Source organism: Xenopus laevis, chromosome 3S (genome assembly GCF_017654675.1).
Source record: "Xenopus laevis strain J_2021 chromosome 3S, Xenopus_laevis_v10.1, whole genome shotgun sequence".
NCBI lineage: Eukaryota > Metazoa > Chordata > Amphibia > Anura > Pipidae > Xenopus > Xenopus laevis.
In genome coordinates, this window is record NC_054376.1 from 125,691,786 (window position 1) to 125,713,604 (window position 21,819).

Sequence of the window (21,819 nt, forward strand, 5' to 3'; positions counted from 1 at the left end):
GTCTTCTTTCAGGAGTTGGGTTTCAGATGAATGATCCAATATATCTTATAGGGGGGCTCCTTTCCTACCAGATGAATTAGACCTCACTCAAATAACTGATTCCAGTAGAAACAAAATAACTGCCTTTTGCACAAATTCTGCATGTAGAGAGACATGATGTCTGGTGATTTAATAGAGTGAGCTCTAATACATCTGCTAGGCAAAAGGAGCCCCCCTATAAGATATATTGGATCTAACTGTCAGTGAATATCTGACACCCAACTGCTGCATGAAGAGAGAATGAAGAGAAACAGATGCTGAGAGAGGGACAGTGGAGATAAACTTGATTATTTCAGAAACAGTACAGAATATTTCATTGATTGTATTTAGAAAGTTTCTTATTTCAGTATGACGAAGCTTATATTAAAATTTCATTTTCGCGATAGTTGCCCTTTAATCATATCTGAAAACTAAAAGCAACACATCCACTCATTGTTCTCGCTCCGTGTCTGGTCTGGCTAGCAACTTCCCCCTTAGCCCAGGTTAAAACCTCTACACAGTATACATATCTAGTAAGCATTCATATACACAGGACATGTTCAGGTGTGGGAAAACTAGGTAAGCCATCCAACAGCAGGTATAAATGTGTACTGGGGGTCATTACGTAAAGGGATTTGGTCATGATTTTTAGGATATAGTTTTTATTTCTAAATTACACTGTTTACACTGCAAATAATTCACTCTACAATATAAAATGTCATTCCTGAACCAGCAAGTGTATTTAGTTGTAATATTGGTGTGTAGGTGCATCTCAGGTCATTTTGCCTGGTCATGTGATTACAGAAAGAGCCAGCACTTTAGGATGGAACTGCTTTCTGGCAGGCTGTTGTTTCTCCTACTCAATGTAACTGACTGTGTCTCAGTGGGACCTGGATTTTACTATTGAGTGCCGGTCTTAGATCTACCAGGCAGCTGTTATCTTGTGTTAGGGAGCTGCTATCTGGTTCTGTTGTTAGGCTGCTGGGGGGGAGGGGTGATATCACTCCAACTTGCAGTACAGCAGTAAAGAGTGACTGAAGTTTATCAGAGCACAAGTCAAATGACTGGGGGCAGCTGGGAACCTGACAATATGTCTAGCCCCATGTCAGATTTCAAAATTAAATATAAAAAAATGTGTTTTGAGAAATGATTTCAGTACAGAATTCTGCTGGAGAAGCTCTATTATCTGATGCGTTTCGAAAAAAAAAAAAAAACTTTTCCCCCCATGACCGTATCCCTTTAAGCTACACATGGGGTCATGGTTTTGCTACCCAGTGCATCAAACATAATGAAATGCGCCCGAGGGTAAATGTAAATTGGTATGTCAGTTCCACAATGTTCTATTACTTGCCCCCTCCCCCTCTTTCTGAGTTTAATGTTGGCCTGCACAACTCACCCATCTGCATGCAGATCTCTCCAATGGCCCATGTTGCATTATTGCACACGGAGATAAACTCCGGATTTAAGTTGGTGCCCAGAATAGGCATAAACTCCGCTAGAACAGACAAAAGGGAAATTCATGTTTTAACAAGTCCAGCAGCTCTTGGCAACCAGACTCACAGTTACTAGTACGAAGATAAACCCACAAATCACTTGGGCGGTGCAGTCTGCAGTTTTTTTATTTGGCCTAGGCCGGACCACTGAAAGGTTGACTATGTCTCAGGCCAGATTACGTAGGATACTTACAGATACATGGCTTCACATGCAGGAAGCAGGCCTTTGTTAGATCACCCAGCAGAGCAAATGAACTTTGCCGGACTTCAGGCATAATGTCCTGAGAAGAGAAGACAGGGGATAAAGAAGCCATTCAGTATCACAAGACAGAACTGCTGTATTCCCTACACACGACTGGAAGCTTCCATACCTGCATGCACTGAAACAACAAGGTCATGATGTTACTCCTGGCTACTAACTGCTCGACGTGACTACCTAGACCTTCTGCGAGACCACTCAGCAGATCCAAGGCAACGATCATGAAATCTTTATCAGGAGCTTCATATTGGTCAGGGTGTTGGCTGTACATCTGGCAGGAAAAAAAAGAGGAAAACTGCAAGTCAGCAACAATCAGCACATAAGTGTGATAGCCTTGTACTTTATTAATACATCACAAAAGAGCAATTGAATGGCACTCTGGTTAAAAAAGGAGATTTTGTTACTTACCGTTAAATCTTTTTCTCTTCAGTCACTTGGGGGACACAGGGACCATGGTATAGCTAGTACCACTAGGAGGCAGGACACAACCCTAAAAACAGAACTGACTCCTCCTTCACTGGCTATACCCCCAGTAGGCGGAGCTTAAGTCAGTTTGTACCAAAGTTAACAGGAGTAATAAAACTTAGAGTAAGAAACAACCATAACACTTAATAACCATAAAATGTCTGACAGAAGTGAAGGCCTCAGTCCAGGGAGGGAAGCCCTGTGTCCCCCAAGTGACTGAAGAGAAAAGATTTAACGGTAAGTAACAAAATCTCCTTTTCTCATAGTCAGCTTGGGGACACAGGGACCATGGGACGTACCAAAGCAGTCCCCAGAGCCGGGTGGACAAGAGGCCTAGGAAGACACCACCGCAGCCTGCAGCACCCGTCTGCCGAAGCGAGTGTCAGATGCCGCAAAGGTATCAAAGTGGTAAAATTTGGAAAATGAATGGACTGAAAATCCATGTAGCTGCCTTGCACAGCTGTTCAGCCGAAACCTGGTTACGGAACGCCCAGGAAGTACTCACACCCCTGGTGGAATGAGCCGTGACTCTGTGTGGGGGATCCTTCCCCTTCGCTGTATAAGCTCTTTGGATAGCTTGTTTGATCCACCTGGAAATGTTCTGCTTGGTAGCCGGAGTACCCTGGCGAGGACCCGATGGAATCACCAACAGCGCATCACACTTGCGGAAGTCCCGAACCCTATGCAGATAAAACTTCAGGGCTCTCACCGGATCAAGGGAGTGCAAGGCTTGTTCCTTAGGGTTTGCAGGAGCAGGACAAAATGATGGCACAACAATTTCCTGGTTAAGGTGAAATTCCGAGACGACCTTCGGTAGGAAGAAGGAATAGTGCGAAGAACAGCCCTGTCGTGATGGAAGATGAGGTAAGGAGCTCGACAGGAGAGTGCACTGAGTTCAGAGACACGTCTCGCAGAGGCGATAGCTAGCAGAAAAACGACCTTCCAGGTGAGCCACTGGAGAGGCACAGAAGCTAGTGGTTCGAATGGAGGCAGTTGAAGAGCACGTAAAACCAAGGTAAGATCCCACACAGGAAAATGGTGTGCGAACTGGCGGAGCTACATGCGCCACTCCCTGCATGAACGTCTTGACGTCTGGAAGTAGAGCGAGCCGTTTCTGGAAGAGAACCGAAAGGGCAGAGATCTGGGACTTCAGAGACCCTAAGGACAGGCCCATGGAGAGACCGTCTTGCAGGAACTCCAGGATGTGCGGTATGGATAAGGTCCGGAACGTCACCTTGGATTTAGAGCACCACTGGCGGTAGGTGGACCAAACTCTATAGTACGCCTTGGCTGATATCGGTTTCCGTGCTGCACACATAGTGCGTGCAACCGCTGTAGAAAAACCCTTTTGGTTAGGATCTTGGTCTCAAGAGCCATGCCGTTAAGGAGAGGTTGCTTAGGTTGGGTGCCGGATCGGTCCCTGGGTGAGAAGGTCTGGAATTGACGGTAAGGTCCATGGTTCTGCCACGGATAGGTTGAGGAGATCTGAGAACCAAGCCCGTCTGGGCCACCGTGGAGCAATCAGAATGAGGGTGGTCCTTTCTCTTTGAAGCCTTCTGATGGTTCTGGGAATGAGTGGCAGAGGTGGAAAGGCGTACGCCAGCCGAAAGGGCAGGGAGCCGTTATGGCATCGACGTCGTGAAGCCAGGGGATCTCTGTAGCGAGCCAGGAACTGTGGAACCTTCCTGTTGTGCCTGGTGCCATGAGGTCTACTTCTGGGACGCCCCACTTTAGCGTTAACTCCTGGAAGATGTCGTCGTTTAGGGACCACTCGCCCGGGTCCAGGGACTGACGGCTGAGAAAATCCGCTTCCCAATTCAGCAACCCCGGGATGTAGATGGCCGACAAGTGAACTTGTTGAGCTTCGGCCCACCGAAAGATAAGCTTTATCTCGTTGAGCGCTCCCCTGCTTCTTGTACCGCCCTGGTGGTTGATGTAGGCCACCGCTGTGGAGTTGTCGGACTGAACCTTCACCGCTTGACCCTTGAGGATGTGTGCCAGTGGAGGAGACCCAGCCGTATGGCCCGAATCTCGAGCAGGTTGATCTGCAACCGGCGTTCGGATTGCAACCACTGTCCCTGGGCAGACTGGCCCTCGAGAACTGCTCCCCAGCCAAAGAGACTCGCATCCCGTTGTCAGAATTCGCCAGCACGGGTCCCCTAGACGTTTCCCCTTGGTGAGATGTGGGGTCTGTAACCACCAGAGGGAGAGAGGATCTCGTCAGCTGAGAAAGTTGAATCTCCTGTAGAAGGGATTTTCGTTTCCAGGAGGAGAGAATGTTCCACTGAAGTTCCCTGAGGTGGAATTGAGCAAATGGCACTGCTTCGATCGAGGATACCATGACTCCCAGAACCTTCATGCAGAATCTCGCTGTGTGACGTGGCTTTGAAGTAGTGTCGTCACCCAACTGCGGGCAGACAGACTACTTTCTCCATTGGAAGAGAATATCGTTTGTGATTGAGTGTCGAACGTCATACCCAGAAAATCATGGAGTGGCTGGGTACTAGAGAAGACTTGGTGAGGTTTAGAACCCAGCCCAGGTCCTGTAGCTTCATGATGGAGGTCCGAAGAGATTGTTGAGCCTCTTGAAGGGAAGGTGCCTTGATTAGCAGGTCGTCCAGGTAGGGAGTGATGTTTATCCCAGTGCTGCGAAGCTCTGCCGTGGCTGCCGCCATAATTTTGGTGAAGACTCGGGAGCCGAGGTGAGGCCGAAGGGCAGACTCGTGAATTGGAATGACGATTTTTGAAGGCAAACCGCAAGAATTTCTGATGCGGAGGGAAAATGGGGACGTGTAGGTAAGCGTCCTTTATGTCGAGAGACATGAGGAATTGGCCTGGTGACATCGCTGCGATGACAGACCGCAGGGATTCCATCTTGAAACTTGCGAGGACGGATAAATTTGTTGAGCTCCTTTAAGTCCTAGGATAGGCCGAACGAATCCGTCCTTTTGGGGACAACAAAGAAGATTGGAGTAGTATCCCATGGAAATCGCTCCGCAGGAGGTACAGGAATAATAACTTCTGCGAGAAGAAGACTGGTAATCACATTCTGGAAGGCTGATCTTTTGTTTGGCTCCTGTGGGAGTCGTGACATGAAAAACCGTGAGGGAGGAGACGAAAATTCTAGGTGGTAACCACTGGTGACGACCTCTTGAATCCATGAATCTTGAGTGATTGCAGACCATGTTTCTGAAAAAAGTCGTAACCTCCCCCCCACCTGCCGTTGTACTTAGGGAGATTGGCGTCATGCTGAGGTTAGATCTTGTCAGTAGACTTAGAGGTGTGCTTTCCGGTTTTGCCAGGAAGGGTCTTTGCTTGTTCCCAAACCGACCTCTATTTGTGAATGATGTTCGTGGAGGAGAAGATCTCGATCCCTTGATTGGGGGGACACGAAAAAACTTTCCTCTACGAAAGGTGGACGAGCCTTTGGTTGTGGTAGCAGAGTGCTCTTACCTCCGGTAGCTTGGCTAATGATCTTATCGAGTCGGGTCCGAAGAGAAGCTTGCCCTTGAAGGGGATGGAGGTAAGAGACTTTTTGGAGGAAAGGTCGGCGGACCATAACTTCATCCAAAGGGATCTGCGAGCTGCAACAGCAAGAGCTGATGACCTGCTGATGACTTGCGTTGCGTCCAGTGAGGCTTCGCCATAGTAGTCGTTCGCTTCTTTGATCTGTGAGGCTAATGAGACAGCTCGTGACGTGGGGCTCCGTCTGCTATAGAGGTAATGAGAGTATCGGACCAGGATTGTATGGCCCTGCTGACCCACGCCATGGCAATGACTGGCCGAAGGGCTGAGCCAGAAGCAGAGAAAACAGAACGTAGTAAGCTCTCTAATTTCTTGTCCATGGAGTCCTTGAAGGATGAAGCGTCAGGGACTGGCAGTGCTGTATTTTTGGAAAGTCGAGACACGGGGGCATCAACTGATGGCGGAGATGACCACTTGTCAGTGATATCAGCCGGAAAAGGATATTGCTTAAGGAAACGCCGGTTTGCCTGGAAGCGTCTCTCGGGTTTGTCCCATTCGTGTTGAATAAGCTGGTCAAGCTGAGAATGAGAAGGAAAAACAGGTGATGTTTTACTGTGTCGTTTAAAAAGAGCCTTTGAGGATTCGGCTGTAGCCTCCGTTTCTTGGAGATTAAGAGTTTCCAATACAGCGGAAATCAAAGGAATCCACGGATTCTGATGAAAATTTGTGTGATTCCTCTGCATCATGGCCGGAACCAACCGAAAGTTCCCCATTCAGAGCGGTCTTCATCCTCAGAGTCTGGAGGAAAAGGAGACTGGTGTCTGGGAGGAGAATCGCTCTCTTCATCAGACGGAGAAGAGCTCTGCGTTTGGAAGGTCTATGCCTAGGGTTATCTAGACGGGAAAGTAGCCTGTCCAGTGACTGAGCCAATTTTGGAATTCCTGTGGCCAATTGGGAGGCCCATTCTGGAGTAGTATGCCCTCTGATTGGGGAAGCATGTCTGCTGGAAGCTGGAGAGTCTCCTTGCTGAGACTGATTCCCCTGAGGTGGAGTAGGTACTGAGGGTTCAGTAACCTGAGGCTTGCATTTAGAACATAAGGGGTCTTTGTGCCCCCGTGGCAAACGTTTGCAGCATTTGGCACAGGCCAAATAAGTAATAGAAGCAGAGGGTGCTGCCCTGGTAAAAAGGCCCTCACTTGGCCCCCTCAGACATTATGATGGCTAGGAAGTGGTAGAGGAAGTTTAAATACAGGAAAAACTTACTCACCCCCAATGTCTGTGAGCTACACGCTAACCTGCGAGATATAGGCAGGGAAGGAGGAGTAGCCTGGTCGGGTAGTGCAGAGAGTACTGAAGGTCCCCGTGCCCCTGCGTGCAGCCCTTGTGTCGCAGAGAAAGAAGCGCGCGAATCCCACAGTGCGCTCCTGTGCTGCAAGATGGCGGCACGCACCGAGGGGAGTGGACGCGTATGGCGTCAGAGGCCGAGTTGCGCATGCGCGCGTGCGCGCAGCGCAAGGAAAAAACCCCGCTCACCAACAGCGCACAAATCATTAATGGCGGCGCTACAGTACCCGCTGAGGGAATGTGCAGAAGTGTAGCGCCAATAGTGCGCACTGCCTGAGCGCCCCCTGGCCCTAAGGGAATAAATCCCAATCCAAGTAGGCTTGAGGGGGAATGAAGGGAAGAGCCAGGCGCCAAGCCTGGTAAAGGAGGGATAGGGGCTGAGGATTCAGACTTACCTCCAGCCCAAGGCATCCAAGCACTCTCTTTGTCTGCCGGCCAGCTTGCTCCTCCTGCAAGGAAAGGGAGACATCAGTAGAGCTGGGTGGTCTGTGCCAGAGCACAATGTGACCCCGGAGACAGGCTCCCACGTTGGGGGATGACATTAGAGCCTTTACTCAGTGTAAAGGGTCCGCATTGCCCCTGGTGTCAGCTTAGCTGACTGAGAAGTATTAGCAGAAAATAAAAAACGTCCTAACCTCCTGAGGACACAACTCAAACTGACTTAAGCTCCGCCTACTGGGGGTATAGCCAGTGAAGGAGGAGTCAGTTCTGTTTTAGGGTTGTGTCCTGCCTCCTAGTGGTACTAGCTATACCCATGGTCCCTGTGTCCCCCAAGCTGACTATGAGAAAATTTATGACAACTCCTTTAGGGTAGGACTACACGGGCGTTTTCAGCACGATCCGTCGCGCAAAAACGCAGGCGTCAAGTCAGATGCGACGGAAATAAGGTAAGATATACAAATATCGGATGAAGTTGCAGCATTGATCCGACGCGACTGTCTGATGCAGACGCACTGCGCAGCGTCTGCATCTGACAGTCGCGTTGAATCAACGCTGCGACACCATCCGACAATGCTATTGCTTGCCTTATTTCCGTCGCATCAGACTTGATGCCTGCGTGTTTGCGCAGCGCGTCAGATCGCACCGAAAATGCCCATGTAGTCCTACCCTTAATCATAGACTTGCAGAATACAGATGTCTTTTATACACAATGTTACAGCAGCCCCTATTGGGATCTTCACTTCACTTAAAAAGTTATATCATTTATTAAATTCTAATAAAATCATAATGAAAACGCAAACAGTATTGCACATAAAACATAATCGGCCCCAAGGGAATGAACAGACACCAGTTATTCTTGTATGGCTTATACACGAGGAATCAACCATGTCCTATGGAAAAGGAAGGGGGAGGTTTAAAGGGTAACTAACAAATATCAACTTCTATACTTAGTATCTTTCATTCCTTAAATTCTAGTGGCCCTTTTAAATATAAATTCAATGGTTACTGAGTCAAAACATCCCATAAACCTGTTTCATCAATATAGGTAACAGATATCATGTCTCAAGTTTAATTCCTTGGGTGCCCTGGTTTTCAATTGTACTGTATTACCCTTTCCATCATTCCCCATCCTCATGGATCTTAGGGCAGAGACACACGCTCAGATTTGGGGAAATTTAGTCGCCCAGGGGCCAAATCTCTTCTTCGGGACGACTAATCTCCCTGAACTGCCTCCCCTCCCGGCTACAATATAAATCGGAGGCGGGATGGCACTCTGAGCACTTTATTTTCCAAAGTTGCTTTACGAAGAAACTTCAGGCGACTTTTGAAAACAAAGCGCTCCAAGTGCCATCCTGCCGGCGATTTACATTCTAGCCATCGGGAAGGTAGTTCTGGGAGATTAGCGACAAGAAGAAGAGGGTGACTAATCTCCCCGAATCTGAGAGTGTGTCTCTGCCCTTACAATTGAAGGTCCTTATCAGTCACACACAAATTAGGGTCACATTTATCAGGGCCCAATTAACCTGCCTGTAACCGATGAGCAACAAAACTTCACAAGGAACCCTAGTGTTTCGAGGTGAATAGAATTGTTCCTAGCTTTCTACTGCCTTGGTTTGTAGTTTGCTCTAAACCTCACTTTGTTCCCATCAGTATGGCCTAGCTGCTGCACACTATTAATCGACAAGAATGTACCAGTACTAAGCACTTCAATCAGTGGTGTAACTAGATATTACTGGGCCCCACAGCAAATTGTTTTTCAGGCCCCCAAAATGTCTAGAGATTGACATGTTTTACCAATATTTATTGAAACTGTATATGAATTAGGGCCTCATGGGGCCCCTATACCTCCTGGGCCCCCCTGCAGCCGCAGGGTCTGCTTCCTCTATAGTTACACCCCTGACTTCAATTATTTACCACTTGCAAAGCAAAGAAGTGTGAGCATTTCTAGAGGCAGTCAAGACTGACCGCACCCCTCATAACATGATGCACACTAAACATGGAATCTTAAATAGTTTTGAAGTATTACAGCAAGAGCTTCACACCCCTCCAGAGAGGCTGCGATATATGCCGGTATGACATGCCCCATCAGTACAATTTCCTACAAGGCCCATGAACCTAGTGGAAACAACACTTGAACTGTATCTGCATAGACAAGACCTGGTCAAACCTCTGTCCTGGCTATATATTATACTCATTGCAGCAGGCTCAGAGCCCTTAGAGAAAGTCAGGATAATATGGCAAAGGGATATCCCTGATTTAGATGAGGAGAAGTGGAAGGATGCTCTTAAATTTGGTCCCAGAAATAACTTTCTATAAAGGATAGTTACCGTATGTACAAAATAAAGTTCCTAAACAGGGCATACTTAACCCCCAACCGTTAAGCAAAATTCTATGAAAATGTGTTGGATCAATGTCTGAAATGTAAACTTGAGGGGGGTCACTGTTTCGTGTGTTTTGGACCTGCCCATTAATACAGAGATTCTGGAGTAGTGTTCTCCAGTACGTAAATGAAAAACTCGCTCTCCCAAATATCCATTCCCCAGAGCTCTGTCTGCGGGGTGATTACAACTCCGGTCCTACTCCAGAACATGCTACTTACAGCTGTTCTACCAAAAAAGACAATCTTCTGGATCCCCTTTCTCTGCAGTTCAGGCTGAAATTGGTAAATGACTCCCTCCCAGTGCTATATATATGTCGGCAGCGCACACTACTATTTAAAATTATAGAAGCTTACAAAGCCATATACGGCGGTGCGTAAGATAAACATAATTAGTTGCAACAAAAAAAAGGTTTTTAAAGATCTTATTTTCGCACACTGTAGATTGCTTCATGTAATATATTAATCAAAATTAATAAATCCTCAGAGAACCCAAAAATTGTTGATTTGATTTTTTGAGGTTTTTTAATTCCAAGTACAAAAACAGTGAAAATTGCTGTACAGATATCAATTTAATAAATACAATTAATTATACCACAATTCATGTATATAAAGCACCATATATGGTTTGCACAATATTTTTAAAAGAATAATTTAACTGCTAATCTTAGATTATGCAGATAATGAGGCTTGGAGGAGACGTTTTAAAAACGCATCATTTGGATCAGCATTCCTTGTTTGTCAAATTGACTTATGTCCATGGTATTGACCTGCTTAAGTAAAAGTCACAATGAAGCACTTGTTAGAGGTTTTAAACATTGTATGCAGGACATATTCACTTTGTTGCTGATAATGAGAAACAATGTAGCAGAGTGTGGAAATATATTCAAAACACTTGCAGCCGTAGATACGAAGAGCTGTGCCTTTTGAAATACTGCGCTGAAAATCCAGATAGATAAGTAGTATGACCGGCTCACATAAATTTCAGGTAGTAAGTATAGGGTTGACTGTCAGTCGGCTACACGCCAAGTATACATTACCACCTTATCGGTGTAGTCTCTGTGGCGGTTACGTTGCTCGCAGAGCTGTCCTAGCTTGCACTTCCAGAGCCGATCTGAAGAGCCAAAGGTCCCAGTCACTCCTCGTTCCACGTATCTGATTTCCAGATTGTTAAATGTACTCAATGATGGCGTTTCTCTCCTCCACATGGCCAACGCGCGTTTCACCTTGAGCGGCTTCGTCAGGGCTTAGTGATGTCATATTACCTCGCCTCTTATAGCCCTTCTTGTGGTGAGAATTAACAAAAAGGGTTGAATCTTACAATTAACCCTACTATTGCTGTTTTTTCATATAGTGCTACACAATGGTGCCATTCATTTCTATACATATATACATACATTTAAATCGTATTCCTCGCATTTTAACATTTTATTTATTTGTTAACACATGTATTTTTATCAATGTTTTCTGGTTCACAACTCGAGTGGTTCTATCATGCCTATTATTAGTTTTATAGTTTCTTAAGATTATTCCTAACAATTAAAGAATTAAATTATTAAACATTTGCAAATATCACAAAAAAACTCCAAATTTACTATCATCGTTTAAACCATTAGGCCAAAGTGTGTTTAATTCATACATCCACCTTAATTCCTTTTGAAGCAGTTTTTTTATCAATTTCACCTCCCCGGATCCCCAGGGAAACGTGTTCAATTCCAAACATCTTTAGATTTTTTAATACTCCACCATGCACGTTTCTAAAATGTCTTGCCACCGAGCTTTTTTGTACATTACAATTAATGTCACTGATATGTTCCAGGATACGTCTACCCAAAGGCCTAAATGTTTTTCCCAACATATCGCATAGGACAATTGCATTCTATGACGTACACCACAGCAGTGGTTTGGCAATTTATAAAGTTATTTATCTTATAAATTTTTTTATTTTTTAAATGGGTAAAATCCCTACATTTTTTTACATATTTGCAGCATTTACAATGCCCCGCATTTGTGCATCCCTTTTTCCGGTTCTGGTAGCCATGTTAAGGCTTTTCCATGACTGCTGTTGACAAAATGACTACTAGTTAGCTTGTCCTTTAAAGATGGCGCTCTTCTTGCGGTCATTCTAGAAAAGGACTTAAAAAGCTTTTTAACTCAGGATCAGCTAGTAGAATATCCCAATTTCTTTTTAACACCTGCTGGATATCATACCATTGACTGTTATACCTCTGTTATAAATCTCATCTCTGAACTTGTTTGTTTTTGTTTATTTTTGAAAATTAATTCTGTTCGATTTGAAGTTTTGGCCTTTTGATATCCTCTACTTATTGTCTGCTTGCTATAACCCCTATTTGTCAGTCTCTGCGTTAGTTCTTCAGCTTTGCTGATCAAAATCAAAATCTTGAGTACAATTTCTCCGTACTCGCAGAAACTGACCAATGGGGATTCCTCTTATCAATGATTGGGGATGGTGGCTTTCGGCTCTCAGTAAAGTGTTTGTAGCTGTTTCTTTTCTATATGTTCGAGTACTTAGTACTCCATTGTTTTTAAAAATCATCAAATCCAAAAAAAGCTATTTCTTGCCTATGATAATTTAATGTTAATTTAATATTTTTGTCATTATTATTTAGCTTTTCCACTAATTGAAGTAGCTGTTGCTGCTCACCTTCCCATAATATCAAAATATCATCCACGTAACGCAACCAGAGGAGCACGTGCGGTCCTGCCCAATCGTCAAAAATCTTCTGGACTTCTGTATCTTCCCATAGTCCTAGATGTAGGCAGGCATAGGTAGGAGCGCACGTTGCCCCCATGGCTGTCCCGCGAATCTGCCTGTAGTGTTTCCCATCAAATACAAAGCAATTGTTATTAAGTACATATGTCAAACAGTCAATGACAAAATTTGAGTGGATGTCATATTTTTTGCCCCTACTATCTAAATATTTTTTACAAGCACTGATACCTACGTTATGTGGGATGGAGGAATATAGTCCTTCAACATCCAAAGTGACCAATAGCACTTCATCGGAAATTGGTAATGATCAATCTTCCTAATCACATCCGCAGTATCTAATACAAATGATGATAGTGTTGGTAGAAATGATCTCAAATTTTCATCGACATACCTACTTAGCGGCTCCATAACACTACCTATGCCCGACACAATCGGGCGTCCTGGAGGATTCTCTAGATTTTTATGGATCTTCGGTATTATATAAAAAGTTGGGGTCACCGGATTTTTAACATTCAAATACTCAAATTCTCTTTCTGAAATTATCCCATTCATTTTAGCTTCCAATAATATAGATTTTAGTTTAGTTTTAATGGTCATTTTGGGATCTCTTTGTAATATTTCATATTGATTCTTATCATTTAATTGACGCAAAACTTCTTTTTTATATTTGTCTTCTTCCATTATGACTATATTACCTCCTTTGTCCGCCACTTTAATTATTAAATTCTTTTGATTACGGAGATCGTTTAAAGCAGTTCTCTCTTGTTTGGTCAGATTATTGATAATAGATTGTTTTTCTGGTAGTGCTAGAATCTCCTTTTCTACCCTTTGAACAAATGCTTTTACATTCGGGACTTGTGAAAAGGATGGCATATATTCTGATTTTTTCTTTAACGATGAGAAACCTATTTTATCATTAAGGTCTTCATCTGATAGTGTATTTGATTCTATCAAGAGGGACTCTAGAATGTCAACTCCAACATAATCATTGGTTGTCAAATTAACTTTGTATGGTACATGCATATACATTTTTTTTAACGCTACTCTCCTAGCAAATAGATGTAGATCTTTTACTACTGTAAATCTGTCAAGTTTTTTTGTTGGACAAAAATTAAGTCCTTTAGTTAAGAGTGATATATGTGACTCTTTTAAATCAAAACAAGACAGATTTATAATCTGTAATTGATCTAATACATCTTTTTCTTGTATCTCCTTTTTGGTGAATAACCCCATCTGGATCTGTCCCTTAGTTGGACTTGATTGTCTACACTTCTTTCCCCTTCTCGTTTTTCTCCGTTTTTGTACTCAAGATTTTGATTTTGATCAGCAAGCTGAAGAACTAACGCAGAGACTGACAAATAGGGGTTATAGCAAGCAGACAATAAGTAGAGGATATCAAAAGGCCAAAACTTCAAATCGAACAGAATTAATTTTCAAAAATAAACAAAAACAAACAAGTTCAGAGATGAGATTTATAACAGAGTATAACAGTCAATGGTATGATATCCAGCAGGTGTTAAAAAGAAATTGGGATATTCTACTAGCTGATCCTGAGTTAAAAAAGCTTTTTAAGTCCTTTTCCTAGAATGACCGCAAGAAGAGCGCCATCTTTAAAGGACAAGCTAACTAGTAGTCATTTTGTCAACAGCAGTCATGGAAAAGCCTTAACATGGCTACCAGAACCGGAAAAAGGGATGCACAAATGCGGGCATTGTAAATGCTGCAAATATGTAAAAAAATGTAGGGATTTTACCCATTTAAAAAATAAAAAAATTTATAAGATAAATAACTTTATAAATTGCCAAACCACTGCTGTGGTGTACGTCATAGAATGCAATTGTCCTATGCGATATGTTGGGAAAACATTTAGGCCTTTGGGTAGACGTATCCTGGAACATATCAGTGACATTAATTGTAATGTACAAAAAAGCTCGGTGGCAAGACATTTTAGAAACGTGCATGGTGGAGTATTAAAAAATCTAAAGATGTTTGGAATTGAACACGTTTCCCTGGGGATCCGGGGAGGTGAAATTGATAAAAAACTGCTTCAAAGGAATTAAGGTGGATGTATGAATTAAACACACTTTGGCCTAATGGTTTAAACGATGATAGTAAATTTGGAGTTTTTTTGTGATATTTGCAAATGTTTAATAATTTAATTCTTTAATTGTTAGGAATAATCTTAAGAAACTATAAAACTAATAATAGGCATGATAGAACCACTCGAGTTGTGAACCAGAAAACATTGATAAAAATACATGTGTTAACAAATAAATAAAATGTTAAAATGCGAGGAATACGATTTAAATGTATGTATATATGTATAGAAATGAATGGCACCATTGTGTAGCACTATATGAAAAAACAGCAATAGTAGGGTTAATTGTAAGATTCAACCCTTTTTGTTAATTCTCACCACAAGAAGGGCTATAAGAGGCGAGGTAATATGACATCACTAAGCCCTGACGAAGCCGCTCAAGGTGAAACGCGCGTTGGCCATGTGGAGGAGAGAAACGCCATCATTTGAGTACATTTAACAATCTGGAAATCAGATACGTGGAACGAGGAGTGACTGGGACCTTTGGCTCTTCAGATCGGCTCTGGAAGTGCAAGCTAGGACAGCTCTGCGAGCAACGTAACCGCCACAGAGACTACACCGATAAGGTGGTAATGTATACTTGGCGTGTAGCCGACTGACAGTCAACCCTATACTTACTACCTGAAATTTATGTGAGCCGGTCATACTACTTATCTATCTGGATTTTCAGCGCAGTATTTCAAAAGGGCACAGCTCTTCGTATCTACGGCTGCAAGTGTTTTGAATATATTTCCACACTCTGCTACATTGTTTCTCATTATCAGCAACAAAGTGAATATGTCCTGCATACAATGTTTAAAACCTCTAACAAGTGCTTCATTGTGACTTTTACTTAAGCAGGTCAATACCATGGACATAAGTCAATTTGACAAACAAGGAATGCTGATCCAAATGATGCGTTTTTAAAACGTCTCCTCCAAGCCTCATTATCTGCATAATCTAAGATTAGCAGTTAAATTATTCTTTTAAAAATATTGTGCAAACCATATATGGTGCTTTATATACATGAATTGTGGTATAATTAATTGTATTTATTAAATTGATATCTGTACAGCAATTTTCACTGTTTTTGTACTTGGAATTAAAAAACCTCAAAAAATCAAATCAACAATTTTTGGGTTCTCTGAGGATTTATTAATTTTGATTAATATATTACATGAAGCAATCTACAGTGTGCGAAAATAAGATCTTTAAAAACCTTTTTTTTGTTGTCCCTCCCAGTGCTACCCTGGTATGAAATAACGGATACCCTTGCCTCCTCTTAGCACCTTTCTTTCATTTTCTCTTCGTCTCTGTCCCTTTCCTCTTACGGTTGATTTTTAATTATGTTTTTTGAAACTTATAATGCATCTTCCCCATTGTAGAACAATTGGCACGTACCATTGCCTGGGCGAGTGTTTTCTGGACTAGTGTGACACAGCGCTGGTATACGGGTTCACAGTAGGGTAGGAAGCCACTTTGCAGTGCGGTAGCTATGGAGGATAAACACTAAAGAGAAGAGACATTGATCAGGGTTATCCAATATTATAACTTCTTAATTTACACAACCAATTGAGAGTTTTAATACTCTGAACCAGATGATTTTCGGTCTTAGTTTGCCCCTGGTGATTTTGGTATTGCACTTGAATAAACTGCCTAACCCATGTAAAGTCAAGTTTGTAGCAAGGTACAGGATCGGAAGAGTCCGATAAGAATACAAGTTACATCATATTTCTGGTTCAGCATCATTCCCCCTATATTTACACCCAAACACCAATCCTCAGATTCCAAGCCCTGTAGTAAATTCGTTACCAGTCAATGGGAAGTTCCAAACTCACTTCTAGTAGAGGGAATAGGTCTTTGTCTTCATCCTTTAGCTCATTCCATTTCTGGATCAAAGGGGGCATCAGTTTTTGAATGTACTCCTGCAAGAAAGCTGTATGGATCAATGCTTACCCATTGCATTACAGGGACAGATACTAAACATTCAATGCAAATTCATTGGACTATAATTTTACTCTGTCTGATAATATCGGTCACAGCAATGGAGGATAATCAAGCATAGCATTATATTAGCCCAATGTGTATGGATATATTCTTAGATTATGAAACGGAATGAGAGATCGGATCTCAGTGCCTGGATCAGACAGTATGAATACAAAGGGTATCATTATATAACTTCAATATTCACAGTGTGCATCACATCCAGGGATCATTCCAGCAGGGTACACAGCTTGCACCTGTTAGTTTGTGCTTCTAGAGTTGGGGTGTCTGCAACACTTACCGGCTGGTTAAGATGGTGCCCCACAGAGTCGGCCAGGGTCCCGATAGCATCGTAGAGAATCAGCAGGTTCTTGTGCTGGTATTTTCCAAAGGCAAACACCAGTGTATCTAATATAAAGCTTAAATAAGGAACAAGTTCTGTACACGCCTCTTCTTCCAGTGTAGCAAATGCACTAGGTGGGGGTAAGATACACTTACAGTTAGTAAAGGGTTAACCATAATATGATCAATTCTTTATCTGAGCAAAATTATGCCAGGTAGGGAGATGGGACCGACATTTATGTGCTTAATCCACAGGGATTAAAGGATAAGTAAACCTTTAAAATAAGTGGACGTAAAATTGATGAGGGTGAAATTTTGCAATGTACATTCATTATTTTCTATTCCAAAATATTCAGGGATACATGTGCTGTTAATATGAATGAATTTTGTTACAACAGCGCCACCTGCTGGTCAGTTTCCCACCAGTCTGACCAGCAAGTAGTCAAGGAAGTTGTCAGGAGAAAGAAAGAGGCTGCTCTGATGTTCTTCTGCTTAGGAAAGATGCGAGAAAGGTTTCTAATTTTATTCCTAAGCAGAAGAACATCAGAGCAGCCTCTTTCTTTCTCCTGACAACTTCCTTGACTACTTTCTGGTCAGACTGGTGGGAAACTGACCAGCAGGTGGTGCTGTTGTAACAAAATTCATTCATATTAACAGTACACGTATCCCTTAAACCCCGCAGCATCAGAAACAGAAAAAGCAAGGAAAATGGTTGGTTGGCACCATGCAGATTGGTGGAACGTGTTTACATACATAATAAGGATAGATGGCATAATTGTCAGAAAAATAAACCATACACAACACACAGGACGAGTGTCTGGTGTGAGCATGTGTCTGTACCTGCAGGCAGCCTCCTGTACCCGCTTGTTGCTGTCTAGAATACGTTTCAGGAGCTCTGTCATTAATGGCTTCAGGTAGAGGTCCGGAGGCTGACTGACCACCCAGTGAGCATAGCGACTCAGCGTCCAACAGGCGATTGAACGGACTAGAGCCTTCTTATCTGACAAGCACTGGATGAGGTGCGGGATGAGCTCAGGCAGGTAAGGGACCATGCCCTGCATACAGCCTGATGAAGGAAGGAGGCAGAACATTATATAAAACCACAAGACTTCACGCTTCCACTTTACAGGCAGAGATAGTATATAACAACCTGCATATATGAAACGAGGCAAAGGCTGTTCCTAACAGCAACGAGGACAGAAGACATAAATCATGAGGCAATGCATCATTTAGCAGTGGGTGACACTGACCTTCAGCGATGGCACCGAGCACCAGGATCCCGGACTCCTTTATGACCCACTCAGGGTGGAAGAGGAGTTCTTTCAGAAGGGGAAGTAGATGAGGAAGCAGTTCCTCCCGAAACACATTGGCGAGGATGTCCAGAGCAGCAGCTGAACATTTCCCTGCAAAGCCACAAATGAGAGAAAATGAACGAGGCATCAAATGTTTGGGTTCTGTGTAGATACAGATCCAGCCCTGATCAGACAGTATGAATACAAGGAACCCTCAGTGAGTCAGGTCAGTCAGTCTGCATCATGTCCAGGGGACTGAGAATATTATACTGCTCTCTTGTCCACCCATCTCCATCATTTATACTCACTCAGATTCCAGTCAGACAGAGTGTCGTCATCGTCATCATCATCATCCTCATCATCTGCATCATCTTCCCCTTGTACTCGCTGCTCTTCATGTTGCAGCGTCACCGTGCGAGACTTGTGGAACCGTGGCTTGATGTCCTGCTCGCTGTCTGGGATGGTCTCGTCTTCCTCCACATCACCCTGACAAGGGCAGAGAAAATATTTCACGTGTAGAAGGGACTTAGCTGTCAAACGAATGACTGTCCAGCAGTTGGACGTTAGGTGAATGATCCAATATATCTTATAGGGGGGCTCCTTTTGCCTAGAAGATGTATTAGAGCTCACTATTAAAATAACCAGACATGTCTCTCTTCATGCAGGATTTGTGCAAAAGGCAGTTATTTTGTTAGTACATGGAATCAGTTATTTGAGTGAGTTCTAAAGCATCTGCTAGGAAAGGAAGCCCCCCCCCTATATGATATATTAGATCATTCATCTAACTTTTGCACAAATCCTGCAGGTAGAGAGACATGATGTCTGGTGATTTTAATAGAGTGAGCTCTAATACATCTTCTAGGCAAAAGAAGCCCCTCTATAAGATATAATGGATTTGTCAATAAATATCTGACACCCAAATGCTCTATGAAGACAGAATGAAGCGAAACAGATGCTGAGAGAGGAATAGTGACGAGAAACTTTATTATTTCAGAAATGGTACAGAATTTTTAATTGATTATATTTAGAAAGTTTCTTATTTCAGTATGATGAAGCTTATATTAAATGTTCATTTTCGAGATAGTTCCCCTTTAATAACTAAGTTTGCAATGAGCATGGGGAACTAAGGGCAGACAGGAGAGGTCGGACATATTAAGTGAATACATTCATAGCGCTGCTGTAAACCAGAAAGTATAGAGCAGTCATCTATTGTCATTAGCAAGGCAGGGCAATACCCATCTCTCTCTAGTGCTTGCCACAAACTCATATAACATCACACTCGAGACTCTAAACAAGTTGTATAACTGACAGTTAACAGTGGGCTTTAGGAGGGAGGCAGAGAGATGTAATGTAAACTCACCTTAAGCAGAATGATGTCAATTTCATTATATTTCATCCCATTCACCAGAATTGGAATTAATCTGCAAGAAAAAAAAAAAAGGCCATCTAAATCTGTAACTGTGCAGAGGTCGGACTCCTTCCTCCCGGAAAGCCTCACTTTGAAAATTACAGCAATATTCTGTTTAGTTGTTACATTAGCAGTTTTACACTGCGAATACGATTTTCAACAGCGGTTCAGTTCTGGTTAAATATCAGATGCAAGCAGCAACGCTGAACACTGGATCTTTAAGGGGTTGTTCACCTTCCAAACACTTTTTCATTTGAGTTGTTTTCATAACAAATAAACAAAAACATCTTTCAATTGCTTTCCATCTTTTTTACCGTTCTCCAAAAATTTAATGGTCCTGTCTCTAGTGTTTCAGTCTGGCAGCTTAGTAGCAGATTCTGAACAGATACAATTTGCTCCATTTAATTGATACATTTAGTTGATACATTTCTTAGTAGTATATGTGGAATATTAGCAACTACTGTATCAATTCAGGGACAAACATAACAAACATATCAACTAAATGTATCAATTTAGAACAGTTAAAAAAGTCGGGACCCCCCCCTCCCAGAGCTGCTTTAGAAGGTGAAAAATTAAAACTTTAAAGGAGAATTCAACCCATAACATAAAAAACCCTACCCCTCCCTCCAGCCTACCTGGTACTTACTTTAACTTAGGTGCAGATTCTGTCCTTGGGAGTTCACGGTCACCATCTTTTCTTTTCTTCGTTAAACTTCGGAAGCAGATCGTTTTCGGCACATGCGCAGTTGAGTGATATTTCAGTCCTGAACAACTGCGCATGCCCCAAAAGACTTTTGTGACTCTCGGCGCATGCGCAGTTGTTCGGGACTGGAATATTCCTACAACTGTGCATGCGCCGAAAACGACGATCTGCTTCCGAAGTTTAACGAAGAAAAGAAGATGGCGGCCGTGAACTTCCAAGGACAGAATCTGCACCGAGGGGTAAGTAAAAGGGTATCAGGTAGGGGGGGAGGAGCTAAGGGGGTAGGGTTTTTTATGTTACGGGTTGAGTTCTCCTTTAAACTTTACACTTCAATATTAGAAAAACGGTCACAAATAGAAAATCATTGGAAAACAGGATTTTTTGATACTCACTCTTAAATCTGTTTCTCTGTAGTCGATAGGGGGACACAGGGACTATGGGGTTAAGCTCCACACTCCAGGAGGCAGGACACTTATTCAAATGAAAAAAGGGGCGTGCCAGTACGGTGACTTAACCCCACGCTAGAGCTAATCTAATCAGTTGGTACCAAAGACACTGCTAATAACATTCTTAGTAACTCAGGAAGACATTCCTTATAGACCAACATGGTCAAACTCGCATAGGGCGGGAAGCCCGTGTGTCCCACTATCGACTACAGGGAAACAGATTTAATGGTGAGTATCAAAAAATCCTGTTTTCTCTGTTGACTCAAGGGGGACACAGGGACTATGGGGACTTAACAAAGCAGCCCCAGAACAGCAGGGTGGGAGCGAGAAGACGACACTTTATTGAACCACTGAGTGCAACACCTTGCGGCCAAATGATGCCTCTGCTGAGGAAAACGTTTCAAGTTTGTAAAATTTAGTGAAAGTCTGAACTGAAGACCAGGTAGCTGCTCTGCAGATCTGGTCCAGGGAAGCCGAGTTGCACCATGCCCAGGAGGCTCCCACCAACCTCGTGGAAAGGGCTCGGATGCCCTCTGGCGGAGATTTTCCTTTGGCTAGGTAGGCCTGTCGAATGGTCTCTCAACCATCGTGCAATGGAAGTCTTCGAAGCTGCCATGCCTCGTCGGGCCCCGGTGGGTATTACAAAAAGATTCTGAGAATGCCGAAAATCCTTGGATCTCTCGAGATACCAATGAAGTGCCCTGACAACGACCAGACCATGAAGTCTTCGTTCTTTATCGTTCTTGGGGTCTGGACATAGTGATGGAAACACAATCTCTTGATTTATGTGGAAAGACAAAACCACTTTAGGTAGAAAGGAAGGTATTGTGTGAAGCACCGCTTTGTCTTTGTGGAAGATGAGAAATGCGGGGTCGCAAGATAAGGCACTGATTTCCGATACTCTTCTAGCTAAAAATATTGCCACGAGAAATACTACTTTCCAGCTAAGCCATTGCTCGCAGATCGTTCCTA

The 21,819-nt window shown here is 43.1% G+C and overlaps 1 protein-coding gene and 1 non-coding gene across 4 annotated transcripts in view; both read right to left on the reverse strand.

The window, feature by feature from the left end:
• Window positions 1–21,819, reverse strand: part of tnpo2.S (transportin 2 S homeolog) — a 43,254-nt gene that overhangs the window by 4,301 nt on the left and 17,134 nt on the right. For all 3 annotated transcript variants that reach the window (XM_018239525.2, XM_018239527.2, NM_001094716.1), the window contains 10 exon segments: window positions 19,651–19,711; window positions 18,599–18,776; window positions 18,249–18,401; window positions 17,839–18,064; window positions 16,958–17,129; window positions 16,512–16,598; window positions 16,075–16,182; window positions 1,883–2,041; window positions 1,705–1,792; window positions 1,415–1,513 (listed from right to left, as the gene is read on the reverse strand). In XM_018239525.2, coding sequence (XP_018095014.1) covers window positions 1,415–1,513; window positions 1,705–1,792; window positions 1,883–2,041; window positions 16,075–16,182; window positions 16,512–16,598; window positions 16,958–17,129; window positions 17,839–18,064; window positions 18,249–18,401; window positions 18,599–18,776; window positions 19,651–19,711 — 1,331 coding nt within the window.
• Window positions 16,811–16,882, reverse strand: LOC121402331. The gene has a single exon (XR_005966762.1). It is a non-coding gene; the product is annotated as a small nucleolar RNA SNORD41 (small nucleolar RNA).